This window comes from Styela clava, chromosome 14 (assembly GCF_964204865.1).
Source record: "Styela clava chromosome 14, kaStyClav1.hap1.2, whole genome shotgun sequence".
Taxonomy (NCBI): domain Eukaryota; kingdom Metazoa; phylum Chordata; class Ascidiacea; order Stolidobranchia; family Styelidae; genus Styela; species Styela clava.
Genome location: NC_135263.1, coordinates 14,154,783 through 14,179,769, shown reverse-complemented (window position 1 = coordinate 14,179,769; position 24,987 = coordinate 14,154,783). Strand labels below are relative to the sequence as shown.

The 24,987-nt window shown below is 35.0% G+C and overlaps 3 protein-coding genes across 3 annotated transcripts in view; 2 read left to right on the top strand and 1 right to left on the bottom strand.

Moving 5' to 3' along the window:
- The window catches only part of LOC120340871 (coiled-coil domain-containing protein 40-like), a 223,012-nt gene that overhangs the window by 82,360 nt on the left and 115,665 nt on the right, over nucleotides 1-24,987 (bottom strand). The window lies entirely within an intron of this gene.
- Nucleotides 1,490-8,208, top strand: LOC120340708 (geranylgeranyl transferase type-2 subunit alpha-like). The gene is made up of 14 exons (XM_039409049.2): nucleotides 1,490-1,763; nucleotides 2,007-2,117; nucleotides 2,442-2,563; nucleotides 3,015-3,113; nucleotides 3,417-3,505; nucleotides 3,578-3,781; nucleotides 4,380-4,463; nucleotides 4,547-4,629; nucleotides 4,718-4,816; nucleotides 5,105-5,330; nucleotides 5,876-6,078; nucleotides 6,869-6,982; nucleotides 7,061-7,148; nucleotides 8,007-8,208. The coding sequence occupies exons 1-14, from the start codon at nucleotides 1,761-1,763 to the stop codon at nucleotides 8,141-8,143; spliced, it is 1,662 nt and encodes a 553-aa protein (XP_039264983.2). The 5' UTR covers nucleotides 1,490-1,760; the 3' UTR covers nucleotides 8,144-8,208.
- On the top strand, nucleotides 16,525-24,904 carry LOC120340864 (uncharacterized). Its single transcript, XM_039409250.2, has 8 exons — nucleotides 16,525-16,695; nucleotides 17,966-18,820; nucleotides 19,602-19,793; nucleotides 20,550-20,663; nucleotides 21,352-21,500; nucleotides 22,454-22,600; nucleotides 23,105-23,220; nucleotides 23,382-24,904. Exons 1-8 carry the CDS (start codon nucleotides 16,588-16,590, stop codon nucleotides 23,819-23,821), a joined length of 2,121 nt encoding a protein of 706 aa, XP_039265184.2. The 5' UTR covers nucleotides 16,525-16,587; the 3' UTR covers nucleotides 23,822-24,904.

Sequence of the window (24,987 nt, the reverse complement as noted above, 5' to 3'; positions counted from 1 at the left end):
TAAAAACAGATTAATGATGAATGAACATCAGCAATTAGTTTTTCATGCCGAGGAAAAATTGAGTTCCCCATTGTTTAATTCACCAATCAGTTTGATTGCATTTCGTCTTTTTTCAACACAACTGAGCATAATTTGTTTTTATATGGAATATAAGAAGTTGCCAGTTGTTGAAATGTCGTAATGACAATTTGTTATACTCTGTAAATGTTAATGAATTTAATAGTCTCCATCATAGAGATATGATGCGGAATGCACTCTATGGGATAAACCGTGAAGCAAAGCTACCCCATTATTGCAAGTAGGCTAATAGTATTGATAGAGCAAGACCAGAGCCAACATCATTTTCATTTAATGCTGGACTGGAGGGGTTCGATGTTGGAAGGAAAACTTGGTAGGTCTTAGAGCGCAAGTTTGGATTAATAATAAACTAGCCTCAGTTATCGTAGAATTTAACAGGTATCAATTTAATTCAATCGAATTTTATTTCAGTAGTTTGAGTATTGGACCAAAAATTATAAGTCTCCTACCTTGAAATGAGAAGTGTCCCGGATTTAACATAACATATTATCAATAGGCCTCTTTAGACGGCGATTTTTATACGCTTTTCACTCCGACTTTGGCTCTGTACAAGCAGTTACTTCCGGAACAGGCTTCTTCCTCTTTCAGTCATTGTCCACCAAATTTATTATATCCGAGATGAGGTTGTGAACATGTGGTTGAAACATAGAATTTTTACCCGTAATGCCAACATATCCGACCCTTTAACCAATAGACTAGGCCAGAGGGTGCAACATTTTTTGTCAATGGGAGATATAACCAACTTCAAACATCTAGATGGGCCACTAAAAAATGCGTAATGCGAATGTAATGCAGCGTTACAGTAATAAAGACACCGGACAAAACGGCGAAAGATTTAACCCAGCGACAAGAGCTAAAAACATGTATTAATATTATACCTATGTGAACTCCAGCTTAGAATAATGTTCTTGATGAAGAAAAATTTGAATGGCTTGTCAGGTTGTTGCACACCCCTTGAATAGGTCCGCACTTATCTACAGGGGCGTAACGAGGAGTAGGGCGTTGATGGTCTTATTCTCCCTTTTCAAATGTAAAAGAGCTTTTTTCTGTATCATATATAGCAATTTCCGCAGTTTGAAACGCTTTTAAACCCTTAAAATTCCCCCACCCTCAGAATAAATATAATTAAAAGGCGATTTTGGATGAATAAAGACTACGAAGACGTGAATGTAAACTAAACTACCAAACATGCTCGGTTCATATTCAGATTAAAATTATTTTTTTCTGTACGCACTACTGCGGACAAATGGGATTATTTTGCCAGTCTTTGAATTTTTGCAGTCGCTCGGACATTTTTTCATTCGGACAGTTTGTAAGCTCAAACTTACAAAAACACTCTCAAAATGTCAAGGTATAGGGGTCAAGGGTCGGGGAACATCCATCAACGGCCAGGCGTCGCTCGTCGATGTGAATTCAGCATTTAGGGTTTCAATCCATCCAAGCATGGCTAACACATACGGGGTTTACCCGAGCGACATCACACGTCGGACAAGCAGTGTTCAGAGAAGTAATTTTGTTAGCGCTGCGTTGAATCATCAAATCTGGTATTAAATATTAAGCATTTTGTTTGTATGCTTCATTTCCACATAGTTCAGTTGTATACCGTAGTTGATTGTACCTATTAAATCGAATCTGTGAAGAAATTGTGCAAATCATCGTGAAGCAAGTCCGACCGAAACATAATGGTGAGTTTATACCTATATTTCTGTTACAAGAATACCGGTATCTCCGTATTTGAAGAATAATTGTGAGTATAGTGATAGCGGTAGAATGAATGCCTTTTCCATTTAAGATAGATATTTATATTTCATGCTATTATTATATTAGTGCTAAATTAGCCTATAGACAGATAGAGGCTATAAGAATTTGTGGTATTCTATATTTTCACATTGTAATTTGATAATATGTAATATTTCTATTTTCTTCAGCATGGGAGACTTAAAGTTAAAACAACAGCTGAGCAGGATGCGGAGAAGAAAAAAGAAAGGGAGAAGAAACTAAAAGTATTTCAAAAAGCAACCAGTGTTGCCCATGAAAAGGTAAGAAGTTATACAGCATTTTTTTATGTTACAGTCTCTATGACTTACATTGCAGTGATGTAATTCGTTGAGGCGTGGCTAACAGAATAATTTGTTTACAAATTGAAAGAATCCATGCTGTCATTTTTCGTTCCTTGTTTCTCTAAATTAATGGCTTCATATTAAAGCTCACGAGATCCAGAATTTTGAGTTTTTGTGACCAGTATAAATAAGCCTTCTGTTATCCAATGATACACGATTAGCTGATAATTGCATGAATTTATTGAAAAGATACATGAAAGCTTATTTTAGTAAAATTCGTTGACTGATTTTCGATATTTTCAGATTACAAAACAAGAGTATGATAGCACTGGATTACATGTCAGTCAACAAATACTCAGTTCAAATTCTGATTACTCGTCCATGTGGAATTATAGGAAAGCAGTATTCAACTCAATGAAAGACAAGTACTGATCATTTCAGTTTTTATTCTCAACTAATCAAGTTTAGCTTTGAAGCATGAAGATGACACATTTCAATCTTTAATATCTCATATTCATATGTAATTTACTATTCATTTTATTGGATTTGAAAGCATAGAAGATATAAACATATTGATGTGAGTCGATACATTAGGCAGTATTCGATTGGATATTACCTGAACTTGTCACTGGACAAAAATCCATGGTTGGGCCATGATTTGATCATCACCTCTTGACATTACCTTACCTTTTCTGAATATACATAAAATATCCTATTCTGACCCTATTTGATAATTCAAACAGCAACAGGAAAGTTCATATACCCAATATGCAGATATAGGATTGCCTTATTAGAACGTGCCATATCGATGCTTCTTATAACATTTATGTGATATATTTGTTTCCTACTTGCGAAAAAATTCTTAAACTTTCACAGACAAGCGGAAGAACTGCAAAAGCTGTGTAATGATGAACTTGAATTTTTAGCGTCATGTCTAAGGAATAATCCAAAATCGTATGGTTGTTGGCATCATAGGTATAATAGTTGTTATTTTTATGAGCTTCAAAAATATATTTGTAAAATATATTAATATTAAAAAAATTAATATTAACATATGGGAATTATTATTGGTGATCGCAATGGACCTGTTGGAGTATACGGTAATTGTCAAGCTCCATTACCTCACTTAGGATAGTCTCCGGTCTCTCTCAAAATGTATTTTCTTCAGTGTAGCTCGAAGGTATTTTTATGATTGAGGCATGAAACCCTGGAAGTATTTGTCCGAGGGGGTATTCACAATGACGGTGCATAATCTTGAACCAAAATATATTTTTTTAGATGCTTTATCATGTTGTACATGCCTCATCCAGATTGGAAAAAAGAGTTGGATCTTTGTAATCAGTTCTTACAGTTTGATGACAGAAATTGTAAGTAAAATTCTAGTGCGTTTTAACGGTATGTTTGCCTTACACTAAAAATTTCATTTTAATTTTAAACAGTTCATTGTTGGGACTACAGGCGTTTTGTTGTCAAGAATTCTGTTCCCAATGTTTCAGTAGATGACGAAATTAAATGTACGGATAAACTTGTGGAAAACAACTTTTCTAATTATTCTTCATGGCATTATAGAAGTAAATTATTACCGATTCGTTACCCAAGCTCAAAAAATCCAGATCGGATTGTGGAAGATAAATTACTTCACGGTAAATTTGTCACTTTCACATGTATTATCATAAAGAATGTTTTTTTATTGATTGTGATAATTGACACGTACTGCACAATTATAGTTCTTTATGATTTCAGTAGCTCTCAGTTTTTTTTTTGGTCTCCTACAATTTAATGCAGGGGTTTGCAACCTTCAATTCGGGAGGGCCAGATACAAATAACTGGGTGAAAGTGAAGTTCGCACCTTTATTCAACATGGCTTTCTAGTAGTTCCAGGCACAAAAATTATGGTTATTGATCGTATGACATGCATTGTTCGTTCCGCACAGGTTCTTGCAGCGCAAAGGAATAGGAATTATTCACGCATACAAGATTAAACTAAATTTAAAACTCGTGAGCACACTATTCAAAATTGCACTTCTCCACTGGGCCGCACAGTTTTCTTTTGTCGGCCGCATTTGGTCCGAGGGCCTTTCTCAGTGAATGAGCATAACGTTGTCTATTTGGTGTACGTGAATTTTGATTTCGTAATTTTACTTTACAACTTTACTGTGAGTTTGGAATACAGATCTATATGAATATTAAGCTGCAAAATATGAGTAAAATGAAAAAATAATGTTTAGTTATCTTTTACAGAGCTGGAATTTGTGCAAAATGCTTTTTTTACTGATCCAAATGACCAAAGTGCTTGGTTTTATCATAGGTGGCTTCTTGGAAGAGGTCTGTATCAAGTTTGTTATTATTACGGTTTCCTTTTTGCATCTTAAATTCAGTAATAATGCATATATTCCATGTTTCCCTAGGACAAACTATGCAAGGAATAATAGCAGTTCATGTACAAAAAGCAACATCTTCAGTAACTTGCATCTTTAGAAAACCAATTAATGTGAGCATAAAAGTTTAATAAATACTTGATTTTAAAAAAAAGAGCAATAATCAAAACAGTATAATATATCTGCCGTATGTCTATTCAGATAACAGATATCAAAGTTAAGTGTTCTGTTGTCATTGATGATATTACACAGAGCGGAAGATGGAATTCGTTATCAGGAAAAGGTTATCAACATGCATGGGTAGGTTGTTTGTGAAAATTTTGTTTTAATTTTTCAAAATCGAGTTTTGTGATATAAAACTTGTAAAAAATAGCAGCAGACTATGATATAATTGTTAAAGTTTTACACCGATTCATATCACAAAAACTTGATTGAGGAAATTCAACCCCCCATTTTCACGAAACCAAAACTAAAAAAGTATTAAGGTGATTTTCTCAATGAACATCGAAAACTATCAGGTAAATGTTTTTTTTTGTTACATTGTATCATGATTTTTAGGTATTAAATTAATTTTTTTCATATTTTTAGATCTTTAAATGCTCGAATGACCTCACCGATAAAAGTTGTGATATTGTTGTCAAATGTAGTGATGAATCTCATTCAACAAGTTTCAAAGATACGGATTCTTTCTCCTCTAATACGATTACAGTAAAAGATGAATTCCGCCAGGAACTGAGTAGCGCGAAACTTGAACTCCTTGAATCTGAATTAGAATCTTGTACTCAATTGAATGATTTAGAGCCTGGAAACAAATGTAAGATTGATAATTGATTGTTTGGTCTTTAAATCATAAGCAGTATTTTGATCGAACCCAGGAATCCAACAAAGATAAATTACACAGTTGCATATTTTTACTTTTAATAAAATTCAACCTTATTCTTGTAATATGCCACACACTCTGAGATCTGATATGATAAAACTTTAGAAAGTCGTGTTGAATAAAACATGGTTCTATTACTGTAGGTAACAGACAATGCTGGGATATTTAACACTGCCAAACAATAGGGAGTAAGAAAATCTGATTTGGAAGCACCAGCTGGAATGTTTAGTCTTACTATATGGGAAATTGGCAGCTGATAATATGTCATATTTATCAAGGGACAGTAATTCGTAACCATATAATTCTATTCATTTCTTATAGAATTCCTAGTATGTTCTTCACTTAGTTTTCCATGTTTTCAACACTTCCTGGGCAAAACGCATCATCCCTACGCATAACACCAACATCAAAGGCCACCTACATCCAAACAAACATTGTCATATTTGTGATTTAGTTTATTTTTATGTTTTCAACAATAGGGGCTGTACTTACTCTTGTGCTGTTAATGCGAGCTATCGGTCCCCAAAAATATCAAGTTGAAACAGATAAGTATTTGACTGATTTACAATCTATTGATGACAAAAGAAAAGAATATTATGCAGATCTTCGCAGCAAATATGTCATTGAAGATTGCATTAATGGTCTTACTCAGAAGCAGTCATCAGTTGATCTTTCTAAAAAGGTTGGTGAGAGCAATAAGTGCCCTCAGCTGTTTTGTTCAAGAAAACTTTTATTATATTATTATTAGTAGAGATTCTTATTACTTATCGATTTTAATCGGTAAGTATGTTGATAGGTATTTATCTGTTTGTCTGTCTGTTAGATGTACGCGATATCTCACGAAAGCGAGATTGGTTCTGCTGCAGATTTTGCATGTATATTCATCATATCTCATACCAGAAGCCTATTCATTTTGGGCGAATTATGTCATATAATTAGCGAGTTATCAATTAATTAGTGATGGGACACAAGGTGTCACTATGGAGTAAGATCGCTGTTTTGGGGGATCCCCTAACTTTCGATCGATAAGATTTCGGTCTCTGACCTCATCCTCGTTAGTAGAATAACTGCATTATCAGAATTTAGTATTAATCATGTTGAACAGCAGAATTTGAATATGTAATTATTTGTGCTGGTGCATTCCTAGCCGTCTTTGGCATATTATAAATACTGGCTTTGCGGTGTGGCGCATCGTGCTAAGCGTTAGGAATCCGCTCACCATCACAACTCTGATAACCTGGAACAAATCTGGAACAAATTTAATGGCTATCTAATCTCATACCCGACATGGACTGGTAATCGGACGAGAGGGCGTGGCATTATTTTCATCTTTTTATGAATATTTGAAATTAATTATAACATTTCTGGAATATTTTCTGTCAAACCATTTCAGTATTTGAATTGCATCTCAAATTGCTTCTACAATTGTAGCCAGTATTTAACTTAACATTTTCTTTTTCCGCTATTTGCAGATTCTTTCAAGAGTATGCCATTTGCAATATTTTTCTGGGATAACAATATTTAATATATCGAGCAACCAGTTACGGAAGTTAAATGGTCCATTTCATTTACTTATTTGTTGCGAAGTAAGTCCTGTTGCGTTTCATTTGTGGTTAATATTGATAAAGGAATTCTTGAATAGAAATATATTTTTTTCTTTTCAGTCAATTATTGCTGATGACAATAAAATTGATGATATATCCGGAATCAAGAATATGCAAAGACTTGTTACGCTCTCATTAAGTGGAAATTGTATCCTTTGTAAAATTTTACTGTTATGTTATCATATAATTAGCATAACGGGCTATAAAATGTTAGATAAAAATGAAGAAAATAAGTGTTTACCCAATGCGGGAGCACACAAAATTGAAATAGGTTCAAAATGAATAAAACCCTAATGAGAAGTTGATATTAAAATTACACTCATCTAAAAATATAATTTATTTAATTCATTGAAATTTTGCATATAAAGGGACATAGCACACATGCTGTACTTCGATTCATACCTGGCAATGTTAGACTTTGTTCTACTGGTTAAAACTTGCATGATGTGAATGACATTCTGCCATTTCGTTTATGTAAATGTTCATTTTACATGTTATTTTTAGGTCTTATATATTCCAAATTGTCATAACATGGAAGCTAAGGTTGTAGTGTATTATCTTATAAATAGGTATCTGCAGAGATACAATTGCTGATTACCGACTCAATTTGGCTCATTTGGATATAGTTCATTGGTGTAGTATACTTGAATGTGTATAAATCATAGTGTTGGTTTATTAGTAACAAGGCTCGGCGGTGTGGCGAATCGTGCTAAGTGTTAGAAATACACTCGCCGCCACACCTCTGATTACCCTGCGTGGGTTAGCATGTTCATATCCCATGCGGGGATAGTTAACTGGACTCTATGCTGCCTGATGGTGGTTCACGTAACCGCTGGCGTACTAATCCCATACCTGACATGTACTGGTAACCGGATGAGAGGCCTTGGACCGCCATATGATTAAGCCTTCTTATCATTTTCCTCTCTGCCAGGATAAATATGTAAATCCTATAAGCACAAATGCGAGTAGGAAAGTTCTCTGCTTTCCTTAACTGCAGTTTTTTTAGCTTTATGTCAAGCATCCAGCTTACAAGTGCTCTCATCCTGTCCTAAATTGAAGAATTTAAACTTGCAAAACAACAAGTTTCAAGATGAAGCAGAAACTTTTCAAAAAGTTCTTACTGATGTCAATATTCAATTGTGACACATGATATTTGTGCAATGTTTACTATTTGTTCAATTTTATAAATCATATCACGTGTTAAAATGTCTTTTGTGTTCATTCTATCAATTGAAATGCCAAAGTTAAATATTTGGTGGGGGCCTGGTATTCGACAGTTTGAGCATGGGGCCATCTACTGGGGTCTGGACCTAGCTAGTGGTGTTTTTGAGCTGACATACATAGCGGCCAGGCATCTTCAACTTTGTATTGGGTTGTTGTGAGTAACAGGAAGAAAATTCCCCCACGAAGATGTAAGCTGGAGCGTTAAAAATACACTCGCTATCTCACCTCTTGACGTAACCGCTGGTCGGTTACGGCTTCCACCACCATCCAAAACAAATAACTGGCTAACTAATCCCATTCGTACCTACGGTACCCGACATGGGCTGGTAACCGGACACTAGTCCGTGGTTCGCCATATGATTAATTAAGCCGCCATATCGGCTATCCCCCCACCCGGGATAAATATGTAAATACGATCCTAATCCTCGACAGTTGGCGCGTCCTAAGCGTTAGGAACACCCATGCCATCGCACCTTGAATACCCTGTGTGGCTCGAATCCCGTGGTGGTATAGTCAGAACGAATAACTAAAGAATGTGGTCGAAGTTCGACATATGATTGAGCTTTCTCATCGACTTTTCTCTCCTCTGGGATTAATATAAGAATCTTCATTATAAATTTGTTGTAGATACAAATAGCATCCTGCAAAAAGTTTTGTCCGACTGTGTTTTCAAATCTCAATCACGTCTATTCAAATGAAATAATTTATTGTGGATTTTCTTCAGTATCTTGTTGCACTCGAATGCTCTGCAATAATCAGAGGCAATGCATCCGAGATTACTTCTCACCTAGTTTGCGCTTCATTGTGGCATAGTAATTATGTGAAGCGGGTTTAGTTTTCATTATGCCAATTGATTTATTCATATATTTATCACAGAATTCGACTTTTGGAGAGTTCCACCCCGCTAGAGGCGTAGTAGGTTTGCTTCTTGATATATTTGGACGTACACCTTTTTCAAGACGCTCCATTCGTATCACTCAATGGTATTATGCGATATTTGTTTTCTGGTCTTGGGGTATGTAATTACAGTGACTTATAAACATTAAGCGGTTGTTAATTAGTTCCCCTTGGCGTATCTATTATTTCATTTAACAGTGCAAATAAAACAGCCGTTCATTTGAAATGTCCCCAGTTACAATATCCAGATTAACAATAATAAGGCAGAAAATTGAAAATGCTCCCAGGTGTGTTTGTTTGATACTATCTGACCTCACCTACATTGGAATTTTATGCTGCTAAGTGACAAAGATTGCGTTGCAGTTCATTGAAAACTAGATTTACTTCTTTATAAATTCTTATTTCAGTTCGGGTGACGAGGTCGACAAAGCTACCACAGCTCTTTTTTACTTGAGTCTTTTATTATCATCCAACGAAACGACAATCCACGTGTCCTCTTTTCATAGTACGTGACTTTTTCGTTCTATTCTTGATACGGGACAAGACAAGTAAGTACATTAGTCTTTGGATTTTTCGCGCCGTTTTATCGGATAAACATTGTGTTACTTCGCATAAAGATTTACTTCTTGTTTGAACTAATGTCCGCGATGTTTACGATTCCTGAGTGGATTATATTATGTCGCTTTTTATGACCCTTTAGTTTAAACAAAACCGAGAAGAATCGCAAAGGCGCACGTGTTTCTGTTTGATGAGAAACAATACGGGCTTTCCAAACTTTGTCAATAGTCGCAACTTGTAGTGCTGTAAAATATGACATGATTACAGAATTTTTTGAGCCTCATTTCATTGTATATTCAAATGAGATAGCACAACACACATCGCATATAATAGGTCTAATCTTTTTCACTTTATTGTGTCCCATCTGGCATCAAAGTAAATACCGTTCTGCGCAGTCTTCTAATGTCAAGACTTCGTGGTAACGACTAACCGAACCAAGGGAGTTATTATGCTGTTGACTTTTCATTACTTATCTGAAGTGCAGTTATCGTCGATATCGATCTTCTGTCCTGTTTCTAATATTCTGAAACAACGAAGCTTGCTTGATTTATCTTTAACCAAACCTATTCGACAATATGCTAAGTAATAATGTCAGAAAGATATAGGCCTATTGACTTCTAATATTGCACCTATGGGAAAATTTGGAACAGTAGCAGATGTTGTATGGGAACGCGGATTGTTACATAATATACTGTAATTAGTTCTATTCCATTGGCCGACGGCTAACTGAAGAAATTTTTTCTAAATAAAAAAAATTGCGCCCGTAATGAGTTATTGATTTTCATTTCTAATTTAAAATTTGTTGTGTATTTTAAGGTTCCTCGAGAATTATTATACTGAATTCTTTGTTTTATTTAAAAGGCTGAAAATTATCAATTTTTTAATTTAGAAAGTCGTTTTTCTCAGTCGTTTTTCGTTTTCTCAGTCGTTAATTTGGACAACGTAATCACGTGGTCTATTTTTAAAAACCTGTAAAATTAGTTTCTCTGTTTTCTCGGACAAAATCGTTATTGCAGTGGGTAGGCTACATCACCAACATCAGGGCATAGCATTAGTATACTGTTTGAAATAATTAATTGACGTGACACTGCGTGTGCACCATGGACGATAGTTTTCGCCTGCATTCTACGTTTAGAGCCGAGTTTGGTCCTCCGTGAACTAGCTAACAAACTATATTGATCTCTCTACTCCCACATAACAAAGTAAATCCCCCAATAAATCCACATTATGCGATTAATATCCAGCGTTCGAGGTAAAGAACTTCATCGACCGAGGAAGAAAAAGAAAACAACGCTGCCGGTATACGAACTTCTGTGACTGTGATAAGCAACAAATGCTATAAAAGTACATTTTTGTGGTATCGAGTTCAAATTTATCTTTGAGATTAAGCAGAATGGTGTATATTATATATATCAGTAACAGTGTTGCTCAGAACTGAGTGTTTAGCATTTAACGTTATCAAAAGCACTGCTGCTTATCTCATAGGCGTTTACGATCGGGACTTGGGGTTACTCTAAAAGTGCTTTGCTGAAATCAGAATCTAGAAATCAATTCATGTCAAGCATTTGTCAAAGGTTTTTCAAAAACGAAAACATGTCGACTACAGGTCGCCTTATCACGACGTCAACAAGTAGAAGAGGTCAACGCATTTGGTAATTTGCTTGTATACAATAAAAGGTGTTCAATTGAAAAGAGAAACAAACAAAATTTAGTTTAAACATTGTCTCAAAACCACTCCCGTTATCGAATTTGTTCAATTGAAATGCCCATAAAAAGAACGTTGTTTCGTCAATTTAATGGGAGTATAAAATAGAAATTCTATCTGGTCGCATTTTCTCGGTACCGGTAAGCTAATTGTGTGTAAAATTAATCTAAAGTGGCTGTCGTGCGAGGCATACAATAGAAACCAATAACGTTTATGTACGTTTAGATCACGACCCACTCACTGGCCCGAGATAAAAAGGAGTCTGATAGATGAGTTGAATACACCTTGTGATCGCATAACGGCTTCTTTGTGCTTGTGAGAATCTATAGGCTGCTATGGAAAGTGTTGCTATATTTACTATTCTCAGTTATTTATTTAGTCGTTTGTCACTGTCAAGTTAAGAAAGGTAAGATAACTTATTAACACGAAGCGTGAATGTTAGCGTTTATTTTATGTTTTGAGGAATAATATCGAATTGTAAAACTCGTACCTGATAATATTTCAAACGAACTAAACAGAGCTTACGAAAAATATATATTTATTTTTTGCTAACCATCATTCGTTGCTTGGTGTTGTCTTATAGAACCGAATAAGCAGAATTGTTTTTTCTTCGGCGTAGATGGCCATTTATTGGCCTGTGGAGGTACATTTTTCAGTCTCTGATTCTAGAATAACACTCCGTGTTATATATGAATCGAGCCAATGAGAATATTTTATGACGAATATGTTTTCAATAAATGTTGAGCTAACTTAAATATGGAATCTACACGGAGCGTGAATGTTAGCGTTTATTTTATGTTTTGAGGAATAATATCGAATCGTAAAACTCGTACCTGATAATATTGCATACGAACTACACAGAGCTTACAAAAAATATATATTTATTTTTTTGATAACCATCATTCGTTGCTTGGTGTTGTCTTATAGAACCGAATAAGCAGAATTGTTTTTTCTTCGGCGTAGATGGCCATTTATGGGTCTGAGGAGGTACGTTTTTCAGTCTTTGATTCTATAAACACTTCGTGTTATATTTGAATCGAGCCAATGAGAACATTTTATGACGAATATGTTTTCAATAAATGGAATCTATTGATTTACCCTTATATTATTAATGTAAGCCCCGCCCTGAGCATTGGGACTTTTTCTGTCACGCTTCTCCGGATATCCGTTACCGATCTTATAACTGATCGAGTATGAAGTATATTAAAATTAAAGATTAAATACGCTACACCATTGTACAATCAGGCCTAGTATGTACAGAATGATTAGAGCCCCATGAAAGGGAAAACGCCTATATGAATGGAACACCCGATGGGGGCAATTATGCGCACCCAAGCGAATATATTACTGGTTTCGACCCCATTCATGCTCATGAGATCATAAAGCTACTCCCAGTAAGGACAAGTAAATAATAATGAGGGAACGTGTAGTAAAAGGGGGTATGTATGCTATTTTATTTTGTATTCACAAAAACATACCAAGTACCCGTTCTGATTCCCAGTTGTATAATATTGTAATTATAAGTGAGCTGGCGATAGAAGGTAGCAATTTTTGCTTTATTATCAATAGTACAACGCGGTGTGGTTTTTGAGAAAGTGATCTCAAATGAGTGGGATCAGGGATCAAAATAAAATACCCCGACAGAAATTGCGCTTGAGAAACAACATCTACTTTTATAATATTTAAAGCGTCACCTGGAATCGTTTAATAATTTAACGTGCTAAATCAAGCTTCATGTTTGTAAGTAATTACTTCGCCACGTAGTTTCAAAATTCGGATTTGAAGATGACGAAACGTGTACGTATGCTGTGCATCTACATTACCGCGTCAGATATGCGCGGTATATCTGGCGACCATGCTCGAAAATGATTATACCCTACTCGATTTAATGGGCCTACCAGAGAAGTGAAATTCCGATGGGATTTGAACGAGTTCATTAAAATTTCATGAACAAAGATTAATAGCAACCTTGATTTGGTTCGTCGCGCAGTAATTCGACAATATGTCATTAGGGGAAGAAAATTCAATGTGACACGGGTCCAGATTTTGATTGACCAAATTGCTAAAACGAGGTAACGCCATGCTGTAACACGCATATCGTAGATCCGGCTGACGATGAAAAAATTGTGAGATAATCTCGGACAAAAAATTGTTGACAGACATTTGCTTTCTGTTGAAGACAACTTATCAATTGTGAGGAACTCGATGCTTTGTCGCCAAACAGTGTTAGGTCAAAAAATGAGATAATTGAGGAGAGACCAATTAATGAGACTATATGAGTATCAACGAGATTATAGAGTTAGCCAGATCTTTCAATGAATTTAGTATTGCTGACGTTGGAAATAAACATCCCAATTGTGATTTTTGTTAACTTGGAAACCATTCGTTCGTGTCTATAGAAAATGCAATGAAAAATGCGATTTAAGAGAGATGTTTCAATTCTTTGTTTGTGCGTGGAATTTACGTGCCAGTTGGGTTACGTTATCCGCAAAATGGCGTCAAATAAATTTGCCTTAGTGATAAGTAGTAGTCCCGCAGAAACCCATTCGATAGCAAAATAAATTTGCACCTTTCATGTTAAAAAATTTCGTCATCCAAGTAACTGTCGTTGAATTTATTATTACCACGTTATTGAAGTTCACACTCAGCAGAATTTATTTCCGTTAGGATTTTTAACCGCATAGTATTTGTTTGAATAGTGAGGCAAAATACAACAAAAGAACAGTGCAATTTTGAAACTATCGTTATCAGTCTCTCAATGACATTGAAAATATTTACAAATTTGATTACGGGGCGTCGGTAAGGTGATAAAAAATTAGGTTTTTGCCAGTATCGTTTTTACACATATTGGTCTTGTGTATTGACCCATTGACTGGCGCCAGTTTTTGTTTGCATGGAATACGAGGGTATTCCTTTTCTTCTTCCTTTGTCTTTGTATTCTGTTACTAAGTAGAATTATATTAGAACCCCTATTGAGTTTTGTCTTGAACATTCTGTGAACAAATAAACACACCGTGTTTTAACACGGGCAGTACAAAATCGTGCATGGTATATCGTGATCTTATCTGCGGTTCGTGATTGAACGATTTTAAAACAAAATCCTCTTATTTCACTATAGACGTGGGACAATTTATACAGTTTAGCGATCAGCGACGTGGAATTTTGTACAGGCGACTCGCTTCGTTAATCTCCCTTGTTAGTTTTCAAAAAACAGAACAGAGATTCTGCGTCATGCTCACTGGTGCGCGTCTGTGATAAATACTAGGTGCGAAAGAACGAACGTGTCCGTGATTTGTGAAGGCAAAAGTGCAGTATGGAAATCAAATTTGATGTAAAGTCATCGGCGCTAGAACTTGAAGAATTAATAAGTATAGGCTGTCTATAAAAACAGGTCCGACGTGAGCACGAAATTGTGCCGAGTCGAATAAGAACGAGAGTTTATGTGTTTGTATGTGATAATAGCAATTGTTTACTCAGACTACAGATTCCCAACTTTCTCCAGTTCGTATGAATGAAAAAATAGGACAATTTTTTATTATTATTAGTCTGTTGCAGCATTACATGAAAAGTGAGATAGATAGTGTTAGAGCTTCAACAATATATTTTTATTCGAGTTACGGTGTTCACATATATTGTCTCGGTTCACAAAACCAGTTGTAACAACTTAAATTATATTACCAACTTGCTACTGAATGCTGGTTAAAAATTTATTACTCAGTATATATATATTATTGTAACAATTGACCCATTTTCTTTGAAAATCACAATCAATTTGCGAGGAATATAATTACGGAAATAATTCGTATAGACTACAGAAGAAATAGTCTAGATATGAAAAATACATATTGTATTTTTAATATCTTTTAAATCGATAATCATGTAGTCGACAATATTGACGCTGCTACTCATTTTAATAATATTGGATTTTAAGTAAAGATTATGCATAATATGAATATCTTGCATACTTCACATTCTTGCATAATAACCTAATGAAAAACTGCTGCTAGGCATTCATGGCAAAATGTCGTTCATTCCAAAAATAGAAATTTAGGAATTTTCATCTACGGTTTGAAAATTGAATGAGACAATGAATTAGTACTTTATTCAATACAAGAACAAAGGGTAAATGAGGGTACGACTAAAGGTGAAAGTGCACGGTTATTAAACACGTGATGTCATACGAATGTTTTGTTTTGACTGATGATCAACGGTTTATTATGACGACTATAGCCTGGAGCTATATACAGCGGCCTAAACTCTAACTGTATACTATTGCACCGTAGATCATAATTTTTATTGCTCGCCCGTCAGTCGTTCGTGTCGCATCCGATAAATTGCATTAGATGTGTTTATTAAATTGACTGGATCGTTTGCTTTTACTATGATCTTACTAGGTCTGTCGTTACATCTCAGTTTTGTACTATTAAACACAGTGGTGCTAAAACTCCGACCGTTCCAGTTGACGATATCCGTGTTGTACGAGGTCGTAAAATCTAGTTCTCTATTGTGTAATGAAATAAAATCGTCGACAGGGGATTGGATTAAAGGGCAGTTATATATTGGATTAAACATTTACTGCTATTATTCGAGAACTTTTGTGTCATAGCGTCAGATCGATAAGTCGTCGTTCAGTCACATTCAGTAATATGCAGCACTCTGTTTGAAACAGTATCATATGCATATATGTGCTATAAAATCCTAGTTCAAAAAGTATATGATGTAAAGCTAACTTGAATATTTAAATTAGTCAGAAGCTGCTCATGCCAAACTAATAACTTTTCAACAGTTGTAAGAGTCTGGTACGCTCCAAACGGACTAAATTAACTTTCTAAATTGAATGCTCGGGTGTTCAATATGTTCAATTCATTGTATCGGATTTTAGCATCTCGATAATTGCCAGGTATTTGGAACTTGGTTTGGTTAACAAAAGTGCCACGCGTATAATAGCTATTTCGCATTGGAGGAAGTGGTTATTAAACTGATTTGTCGTTCATTTATGCGAAGGATTTATAGAAGTGTTATCTGAATAGGCAGCTGGTAGGAAAGACATGACCGAGTATGCCTATTTTGCAGCATTACTCCGCGGATATTGGTGTTTTTGATGAAGACTGAATTGTTTAGATTGCTCTTATATTTGCAGATACGTTCGAGTAAAAGGTATCATCTTCCTAGTTATTATTTTACCGGATGACGTAATAAAAAAATGTCGTCATTCCCATTTGAGCTGGATGTGGAATCCGAATTGTCAATGTCCGATATTCATCAGTCAATTGAACTCAGCTTGAATAATATCAGAGAACGACATGAACAGGTAAAAATATTTTCATTGGTAAAAGAAACACGGCATTTTTATTAATATTAGGTCACGAGGAATTACATATATTTTTGGTATTCACTGGTTTTTCATAAGTTTCGACGTTAATTTTACAAAATTTCTATATACGTATATCTAATATATTTGTTGCGGGAAGGAGTTACAGTTATTTGGAAGATATAAAAAATTTCAGAACAGATGTTTTTGCGGGCCCGGCGGCATTTTAAAAACGAAATTGGATAGTCCCAATGGGGACTATTTCGATTGTATTACTTCGCAACTGAAAACGTTTCCTCGATTTCCCTTTTGTTTTAAATTTAATCGTTGTCGATTTCTCTGTGGCGCCACTGTCACGCCCCATATGGTTTTTACATTGGATTAAATTTAAATATAATAATACTATATGCTAACATCTTTTGGTCCGTTCGATTTTTAATCGGAATTTGAATCTCATAATACATTGAAAATAATATACCTTGTCACCTGTAAATAACATGAGATATTCTCTGATTAGTGCATGGTTTGGTTAACTTGGACAAAATAGTTAGAATATATGGTCGAAATTACCATTTAAACGGCTTCCCCGTAGAGCTCTGTTAAGATGACATGAAGACAAAATCATTGCTTTTCAATTCTAATTTTATATTATGTGCATTACACATATTTCAAGGATCAATGGGGGTTATATCATTTAAGTTTTATCATTCAAGAGTTCATCGAAGTTCTTATAATCAATTTTTTTATTGCAATTTTCAAAGCTTCTTTGGGCTTTACGAATGTACCTCATTACTTCGCGAAGTGGGTAATTATAAATATGACGACGCCCTTTGCAATAATATTAAACAATATTTCCTGCATAAAAAATCTACTAATCCATACTTGACGATGGGCGATTAAAATTCTTCATCCTGGTAATCTAAAACATAATTGAATGTTCCGCGTGAGAAACTAGGAATTACGTATTGATCGATTTTGTAATTCGAAAAATTTCCTCAAATTGGGAACTTGCAATCTTGTGGACTAGAACCGGTGAATTCAAATATAATAACGGGCATCACCTTCAAATGTTAGAATATAACTGTGCCGGAGTGGTTGTATATTAAACATTATTCATTATTTTAGAATACCATTTTCAATTTTCATACCCTTTTTTCATTAAACCTGAATCTGCGACAAAAAATGACTCGTCAAAATGATAAGTGTCATGGGCTGCGTAGTATTCCTGCGTATTTATTATTTCATTATCCATTTTTTACTTTTGCTACAGGTCGACGCAGTATTGGGAGATCTTCCTTACTTGAAGCGAACAACTGAAAATGTTCTTATCCCGATTAATGCAAAAGCACGGATTCCACGAGTTGCAACAATTGCACATTTGAAAATGCTTCTTGCGAGTTGTGCTCGACCTTCACCACCAAGTACTGCATCAAAAAAGAGAGTACCCACGCCCCCAACAAAACTCCGCCCATTTAGTCGGGCGAAATCTGACGGTAGGATAAACTTGAATGAAGGAAAAGCCGTCACGCTACCGCCTGTGAAACCCAAGTGTTTTTCTGCAACGCAATGTCATACTAGGTTGCCTGGCGACGAAAATACATCATGTGAAGCAGTGTTGCTACCAATCAATATAAACAAAGCGTACCGAACTGTGCTGCATACCAAAGCTGCAAGTGATATGAGTGATAGCATTTCTAAAACAAAGCTGATTAACGCTCGACGTGAACGTAGATTACGTCGCCAGAAAGATGTGCTACCTGACGAAGGATTGAAAAACGAAGCACCCGATATAAAACACTTCGAAATGAATCGGTTTTTAGACGACGTTGAACGTGAAATGTGCGTTCTACAAGAAACATTTTCAGCGTTTACGCAAAAAGTGTTGGTGCCGCTGCAAATGTTTTGTAAGCAAGGCAATATATCTCTACTCCCCGTCAGTAAAAAAGATAGCACGAACAATAATGACCAATCTGAAGCTGACGAAGCCCAGATTCCTAAGCCGAGCCTGGATCGCACAGAATTCAGAATTGTGCAAACGATGAACCAAATACGACAGTTACTATGGCCGACTGATAACGAAGGTCCGCCTGCAGGTTTATATTCGGAAGAGCATTTCTCGAAAAAGGTAAAATAAGTTTAAATTCACCAGCACCAAACAATAAACAAAATTTTACTTTGCTTCTGCTGTTTTTCAGCAAAGTGGTAAACGCGTAATGAACTCTTGGCGTACATATTGAACCCATAAGTCGAGTATGTGCCGGAGATGAAGACTGCTTCTTACATCTTTGTTTAAACTTGGCACAGAACTATCACCATAAAATATAAATTCGACAAAACCATGTTATATTGTGAGGACATCTCGCCGTTTTGATAAAGATGTTTGCAAAAGACTATTGGCCTAAAAATGGGGCGTTGGCTAAATAAATAAATACACCCTAATTCTTCCTCCTAACCTATCTGACAGGAAAAATGATCGCTCTCCTTGTTGTATACTATATAATACTGTGTACTATGCTAATATTGTGTTATTTTTAAACGATTTTATCAGCCGCGACTATCTTACGCTGATTTTGTTGCATATCAGCAATATAATATATATAATAAATAATAATATAACTTCGCTATGGAATATGACGCAAATTATATTTTGTTGAGGTGTTAGTTAGTGATTTCTATTTCAAAATACAGTTATTTGGTTTTTCCTATCCTTCAAATGTGAAATTTGTTAGATACGGGTTTCGTCTCCTTTTATTCAAATTTGTATTTTACATATGTCCTCAACTGAAGTAGCCTGATTTATTGATATTATATTTTGTTCTTCTTTGAGTAGATTTTTTATCTAATTATGCTATTAACGTTTCCATACCTTCCCTTTTTGATGCTAAATTCTTATTTAAATTTTTCAGGTTGCTTCTGAAGTAGACTGTGAAAAATATCCTGTGGTTCGGCTCGTTCCCGATATTTTACAAAAGTTCAATGAAGTCATCACTCTTGCATCTATGTGGTTAAAAAGAGATGCCATGTATGTACAAAGCGCTAAATCAGCGTTGCAAAGAGCTCATCGACGTTTTTTAAAAACGGAAAGACTCTGGAGACAGGTAGATCGATATATTTGAGCTTGTTTCTGTAGCTAGACCACACAAAATTTTACCGAAGAGTTGCATTTTTAAAACTAACATCTATGATTCAAACAAATTCAGCATGTTGCCAATTTGAACGCATACGAACGAAATAAAGGTACAAATGTGGAAAGGTTCACTCCTTAAATCTATACCTTTTGTAAAAGGCGCACAGCAGCAGTTGACGCACAGTTTCTAATTTACTTAATTCATGAATAATATTTAAAATACTATTGAACAGAACTGCACAAAATCCCGAAAGTTATAAAACTATATCACGTGATATGTAATGTGAAAAAATTTTTTTTTTAATATCGATGTTGTTCAATCAAAAATTCATAATGTGTTATCAAGTTTGATATAGTTTTTTTCATGGATCGATGAAAAATTTACAACATAAATTCGACCGTTTTTCATTCATTTTATGGTAGGGTCATACGTGGGAAAATTAAGGCGCTATTTATATTGAATTCTGTTTTATATTCGAAAATATTGATTGTCTCGCAACCAACTTTGCCCAACATTACCTATGCAAACAATTTCAAGTTGATAACGCTGACTTGGCTGTTATTTTTGTACATTCGCGCAACGCCTATAAAACTAGGAAAGTGCTTTTTGAATAATAGTATAGTGATCGTTTTAATATTTTAATATCGGTTAATCACTTATCAACTTCAACATAATTTCTGGTCGAACGATTCCTGTTTTTATAACGAAATTTAATGTGTTTTACAGGCCAGAGATTCTCAGCGTCATTTACGAACTGAATGGGAAAATTTATTCGGTGAATTACAAAATCATACAGTACGATTACATTCTGTTGAAGACGACGTTAAAATTTTAAAAGAGGTTCGTCCTATTCTATTTTTCATAAAAAAAAAGAAAAAATTTCAATCTAGATCACGAACATTCACTCAGAAGTGAAAAAAACAGTCTTCACAAAAGCGAACAGATGCCCTAACGAACACGGTGATGTCGTGAATTGCTGAGTACGCTATATATTATAATTAGGAGGATTATTACGACTCCGGATTATTATGATGTGTCGCACATTCTCTAAGCAAGGCTCCACACAAGCACAAACTTATATACCTAGAGCAGGGATGGGCAAGGTTTAAGGACCAGGGGCCAAATTTTGCTCATCCGAACTGGCGGGCCATGTAAGTGTGACGTAAAAGTTACATATTATGAACACTATTTACAGTGCTACAAAAGCAATAGTGGGAAACAATAAGACTCGTGCCAAAACTAAATTTAATAGTAATCTCAACGAATTCCTTGAGCTATTTTTCAGCTGAAACATTAAAATTTGGTTTTAGTTTGGTTATGGCAACATCAGGCCGGTCAAATTGAATTACCGAACGGGCAAGATTTGGCTCGCGGGTCGCAGTTTGCCCATGTCAGACCTACAGGCTATTATATATAATTTGGAAAATCGGATTTATTACATTTTGGGCGATACGTGCGAACTTTATTTCAATTATGTTTTTAACTGGGTAATAAAGTTTATATTAATGTCTTTCACTTTCTTATAAAGGAAATGAACAAATACAGAGGAGTTAAGAAACTTCTTGAAAACAAAATCAAAACTACAGATGAAAACATCGACCAACTCAGAGCAAAACACAGAGCATTACGAAAAAGAGTTATTGTGTTGTCAACTAAAATAGAAGCAAGAGAAAGAAGGTATATAATATTTAATTAATATCCATTATTATTAGGGCCATCCCTGTTTGGTATATTACTAAATTTTCAATTGTGTTGTTCTAGCGTTAGCCATGCCCATGTGTCCATTGAGTTAAATTCGCTTCTAATAAAATAGCCTGTTGCGCAAGGGAATTTGTTTTCCGCGTCAGAGGTTTTTGATAAGGCACGTAATTTTGTCCTCGTTAGGATTAATCGCCACTTCATCTATTGTTTGCCATGTATTTTGTATCCGTGTATTGTCACGCCCAGTAAATTGATTTATAAAGCCGATTAGACGTGGCGTCATCGGAACCGTGTAAGAAATTGTTATGAAAAATGCTTTTATATTTGTTCTGCAATGCACACGCTAAATGTTGTTGTACTTAACGAGTTACGTGCAGTGCTTTTTAATGCTCAGTTCTATGTTCCTGAAACTCTTTAAATTAATCAGTCCATTGAAATACATGCAAGTGAAAAGACGCATAAATTTCTGAAGAAAACTGCTATTCAAATTTATTGTCACACCGACTTTAAACGAATTCAGTCAGAAATTTGCAACTGTTTTTTTTTGACTACTTTTTCCAAATTTGCTTTAATGGAAGTGCTAGCGATTCGGGGTACATTTTCCAAGTGTTCCTCTGTCAGAAACTAATCCAAAAAATATTGTTTACGCAAATATGTTGCAATGCAAAGGGATTGGAATTGCTCGCAGGAACCAGATTAAACTAAATTAAAAACTCGTTTAAAACTCTATTCAGAATTGGCACTTCTCCGCGGGCGGACGATTTTTCTTGTGGGCCGCAGATTGCATAATCCTGGCCTAGAGTCCTAGACGAACCTTGTATTTTTCTATCACCGCCATATCGTGGGTGCAAGATCATAAACAAAAATATTTCGTTTACAGCCTTTTCATTCTTTCAATTTTTTAATTCGGTCTTAATTTTTTATTCAAGCCATGGGTTTCTTGAATCTCGGGTATTATCCTTGAAAGCAGATCAAGAGGCGATGAGTGAAAAACTACGTATAAGTGAAGAATATACAAGTAATTTACAAAAGAAAATGGAAGAACTTTATGGAGTGAGGGATGCATGGAGTAGAAGGTACTAAATTAAGGAAAAGTCATAATAGCAATACTAGCATTTATTGATCTCATTCAAAGAATGGTTTTATTTCAACATTTCCCTAAGGTCCAAATATAGGAGTTCAATTTCATTGATTTTTCTGCCTACGATTTTGTTGATGCCGTATCGACATCTTAAACATCGTGGTTAGCTAACAACACTTTTTTCTCATTCCGTGGATATGACTTGAATTTGTGAGTAATTTCTTCCCCATCACTAAAACTGAAGTTAATAGCCAATAACATGGTATTGGTAGTATATATGGCGATTAGTTTTGTATTTGAGTTGTGATCAGAATACTTATCAGGTGTCACGAGTACCTTATTTTCAGTTTCATGCAAGTGTAATTCTTCAAAAGATAGTTTCAATTCGTATTTCAAATCAAGATTTTATTTTCGCTCACTTCTGTGCTCTATGTGCCTAATCCTCCTTTTAATAATATTTGTCTTCTTATAGCTAAAAATAATACGACTTCCATTTCAGATATGAAGATAAAACAGATCCAGACAAATTACGATCAAGGTTACAGCAAGCAAGATTGAGAATGCCTCTGCCATGTCTTCGTGAAAAAACTTTCATTTTGAGAACTAGGATGGAAAGTAAGTTAGGTTTACTTTCTCGCTTATTGGGTTGAAAAAGTGTTTCCAAGTATTTTATTAACTTATGATTTGGGATGAAAGTTGAAAAATTTGTTTATTTTATGTTGTTTTTTCTAGAAAAAACTTGAAATTATTAACAATTCCATCTATACTTATTTTAGACCTCCGCGATGCTTTAGACATTGTCGAACAACGGTTAAGCGACAGAGACATCTCATGGTCAACTTTGTGTGACGAGTTACCGTGGCCCGGTAATGAAACATCACCAAAATTAGTTCGTCTTCCTGCTATACACTCACAAAGAATGAAGAGAAGCGACGGAGAAGAATCGGGAGGTCACTCGTCGTCTTCTCCGACCGATTCTGACGACAGTTCTGGTTACAGAAAAGCGTTTTCGTGGCGTCGAGCAGTTGCCGCCTCGAAAATTAAGGAACGTGTCATGTCGACTCATCCTCACGACGAAAGTCAACAATGTTCGCTTATGTTGCATTTGTGGATGGAACAAAACGGCAAAGATGCAACGTTGGAAAAACTGACGCAAGCATTGAGAGCGTCAAATATAAATTCTCTGGCAGACAGCGTTGAACGACACGTAACGTAGCGCGTAAATCACTTATATTTTTTACTTTCCCATTTTATTATATGCAATATATTCTTCCAAATTTAGCTTAAAGTGTACTGTTGTCCATGGCGTCTTCCAATATCTTATAAGAAAAATACCTTATTGACATTTCTGTAACTAGTCTCTTAAATTTATACTGCTCCTACAATAATCTACTTTTAACTTACGTTCTGCTGTATTTGGGTTTTGATGAGGGGTTTAAAAGTGATTTGTTTGACGAGATATTGGTACTGTTAAAATAGCACATAATAGTGACTTCATGTACTCCCAACGTTTCAGCCTGATACAATCTATTCTAAATCATATTGATTCACTCATATTTTTGTCGAAGTCACCGACTCCATGCAACCTACTTATTAAATTTGAACTGAATTCATGTGTCGCAGCCATTTCAATGAGTGATTATGTTAGCAAAGTATTCGAGTATCGAATATTTTAAGTATATCAATCATTTTTGTAGTGATTAGAAATTTTCTGTGCAATTTTGAAATCCATTTTATTCAATCATTTTTTATCAATATCTAATCATCGAATTTACAAGCCATTGACACTGACATTAAAACATACTTGCCCGCTGATTTCAATCATAAATGCAAGACAAGTCTTATATCCCGCGATAAGGGCTTACGACTATATTTATAAAATATACCAGTATGCAATACTAAAAATATTTCAAGTGTTTTTAGTAGTTTCACTCAACCCAAACAAGACAAAGTGTATATTCACAAATCCGATCAATCAAGCCGAGAAAATTATGTTCATGTACGCAAAGGCGAGTTTGGATTGTAAAGAACAAAAAAAAAGATTAATGGCTACATCGCACGTCCTTGGTGCATTCTAGGTCTAAATTATTTTGTGTTATAAATTCATGCTGTGTTTTCATTCAAATTTCGCCCTATTTTTTCACAATATAACAAATCATATTTGCTTGCTCTAATAACTATATTGTGACATCACCGTGTTTTATTCATAAAATGCACGTTATAGTAATTGTTATATTATTTACTGAGCAACCATTTTTCTTCTCATATTTTGAAAATTATAGTTTGATGTGTGACATTGTTTTCGTTTGTTTCAATTTCAATATTTCATTCATTCATGTTGTGTGAACAACAGAACAATAGAAAAATGCGATTCGGAAGAAA

Coding starts and splice junctions, on each gene's coding strand:
- LOC120340864 (XM_039409250.2), top strand. CDS start 16,588: ATGTCGTCATTCCCATTTGAGCTGGATGTGGAATCCGAATTGTCAATG. Junction 16,696..17,965: donor TCAGAGAACGACATGAACAG/GTAAAAATATTT, acceptor CTTTTGCTACAG/GTCGACGCAGTATTGGGAGA. Junction 23,221..23,381: donor TTTGAGAACTAGGATGGAAA/GTAAGTTAGGTT, acceptor TACTTATTTTAG/ACCTCCGCGATGCTTTAGAC.
- LOC120340708 (XM_039409049.2), top strand. Junction 2,118..2,441: donor CCAGTGTTGCCCATGAAAAG/GTAAGAAGTTAT, acceptor CGATATTTTCAG/ATTACAAAACAAGAGTATGA. Junction 4,817..5,104: donor AAGGTTATCAACATGCATGG/GTAGGTTGTTTG, acceptor TCATATTTTTAG/ATCTTTAAATGCTCGAATGA.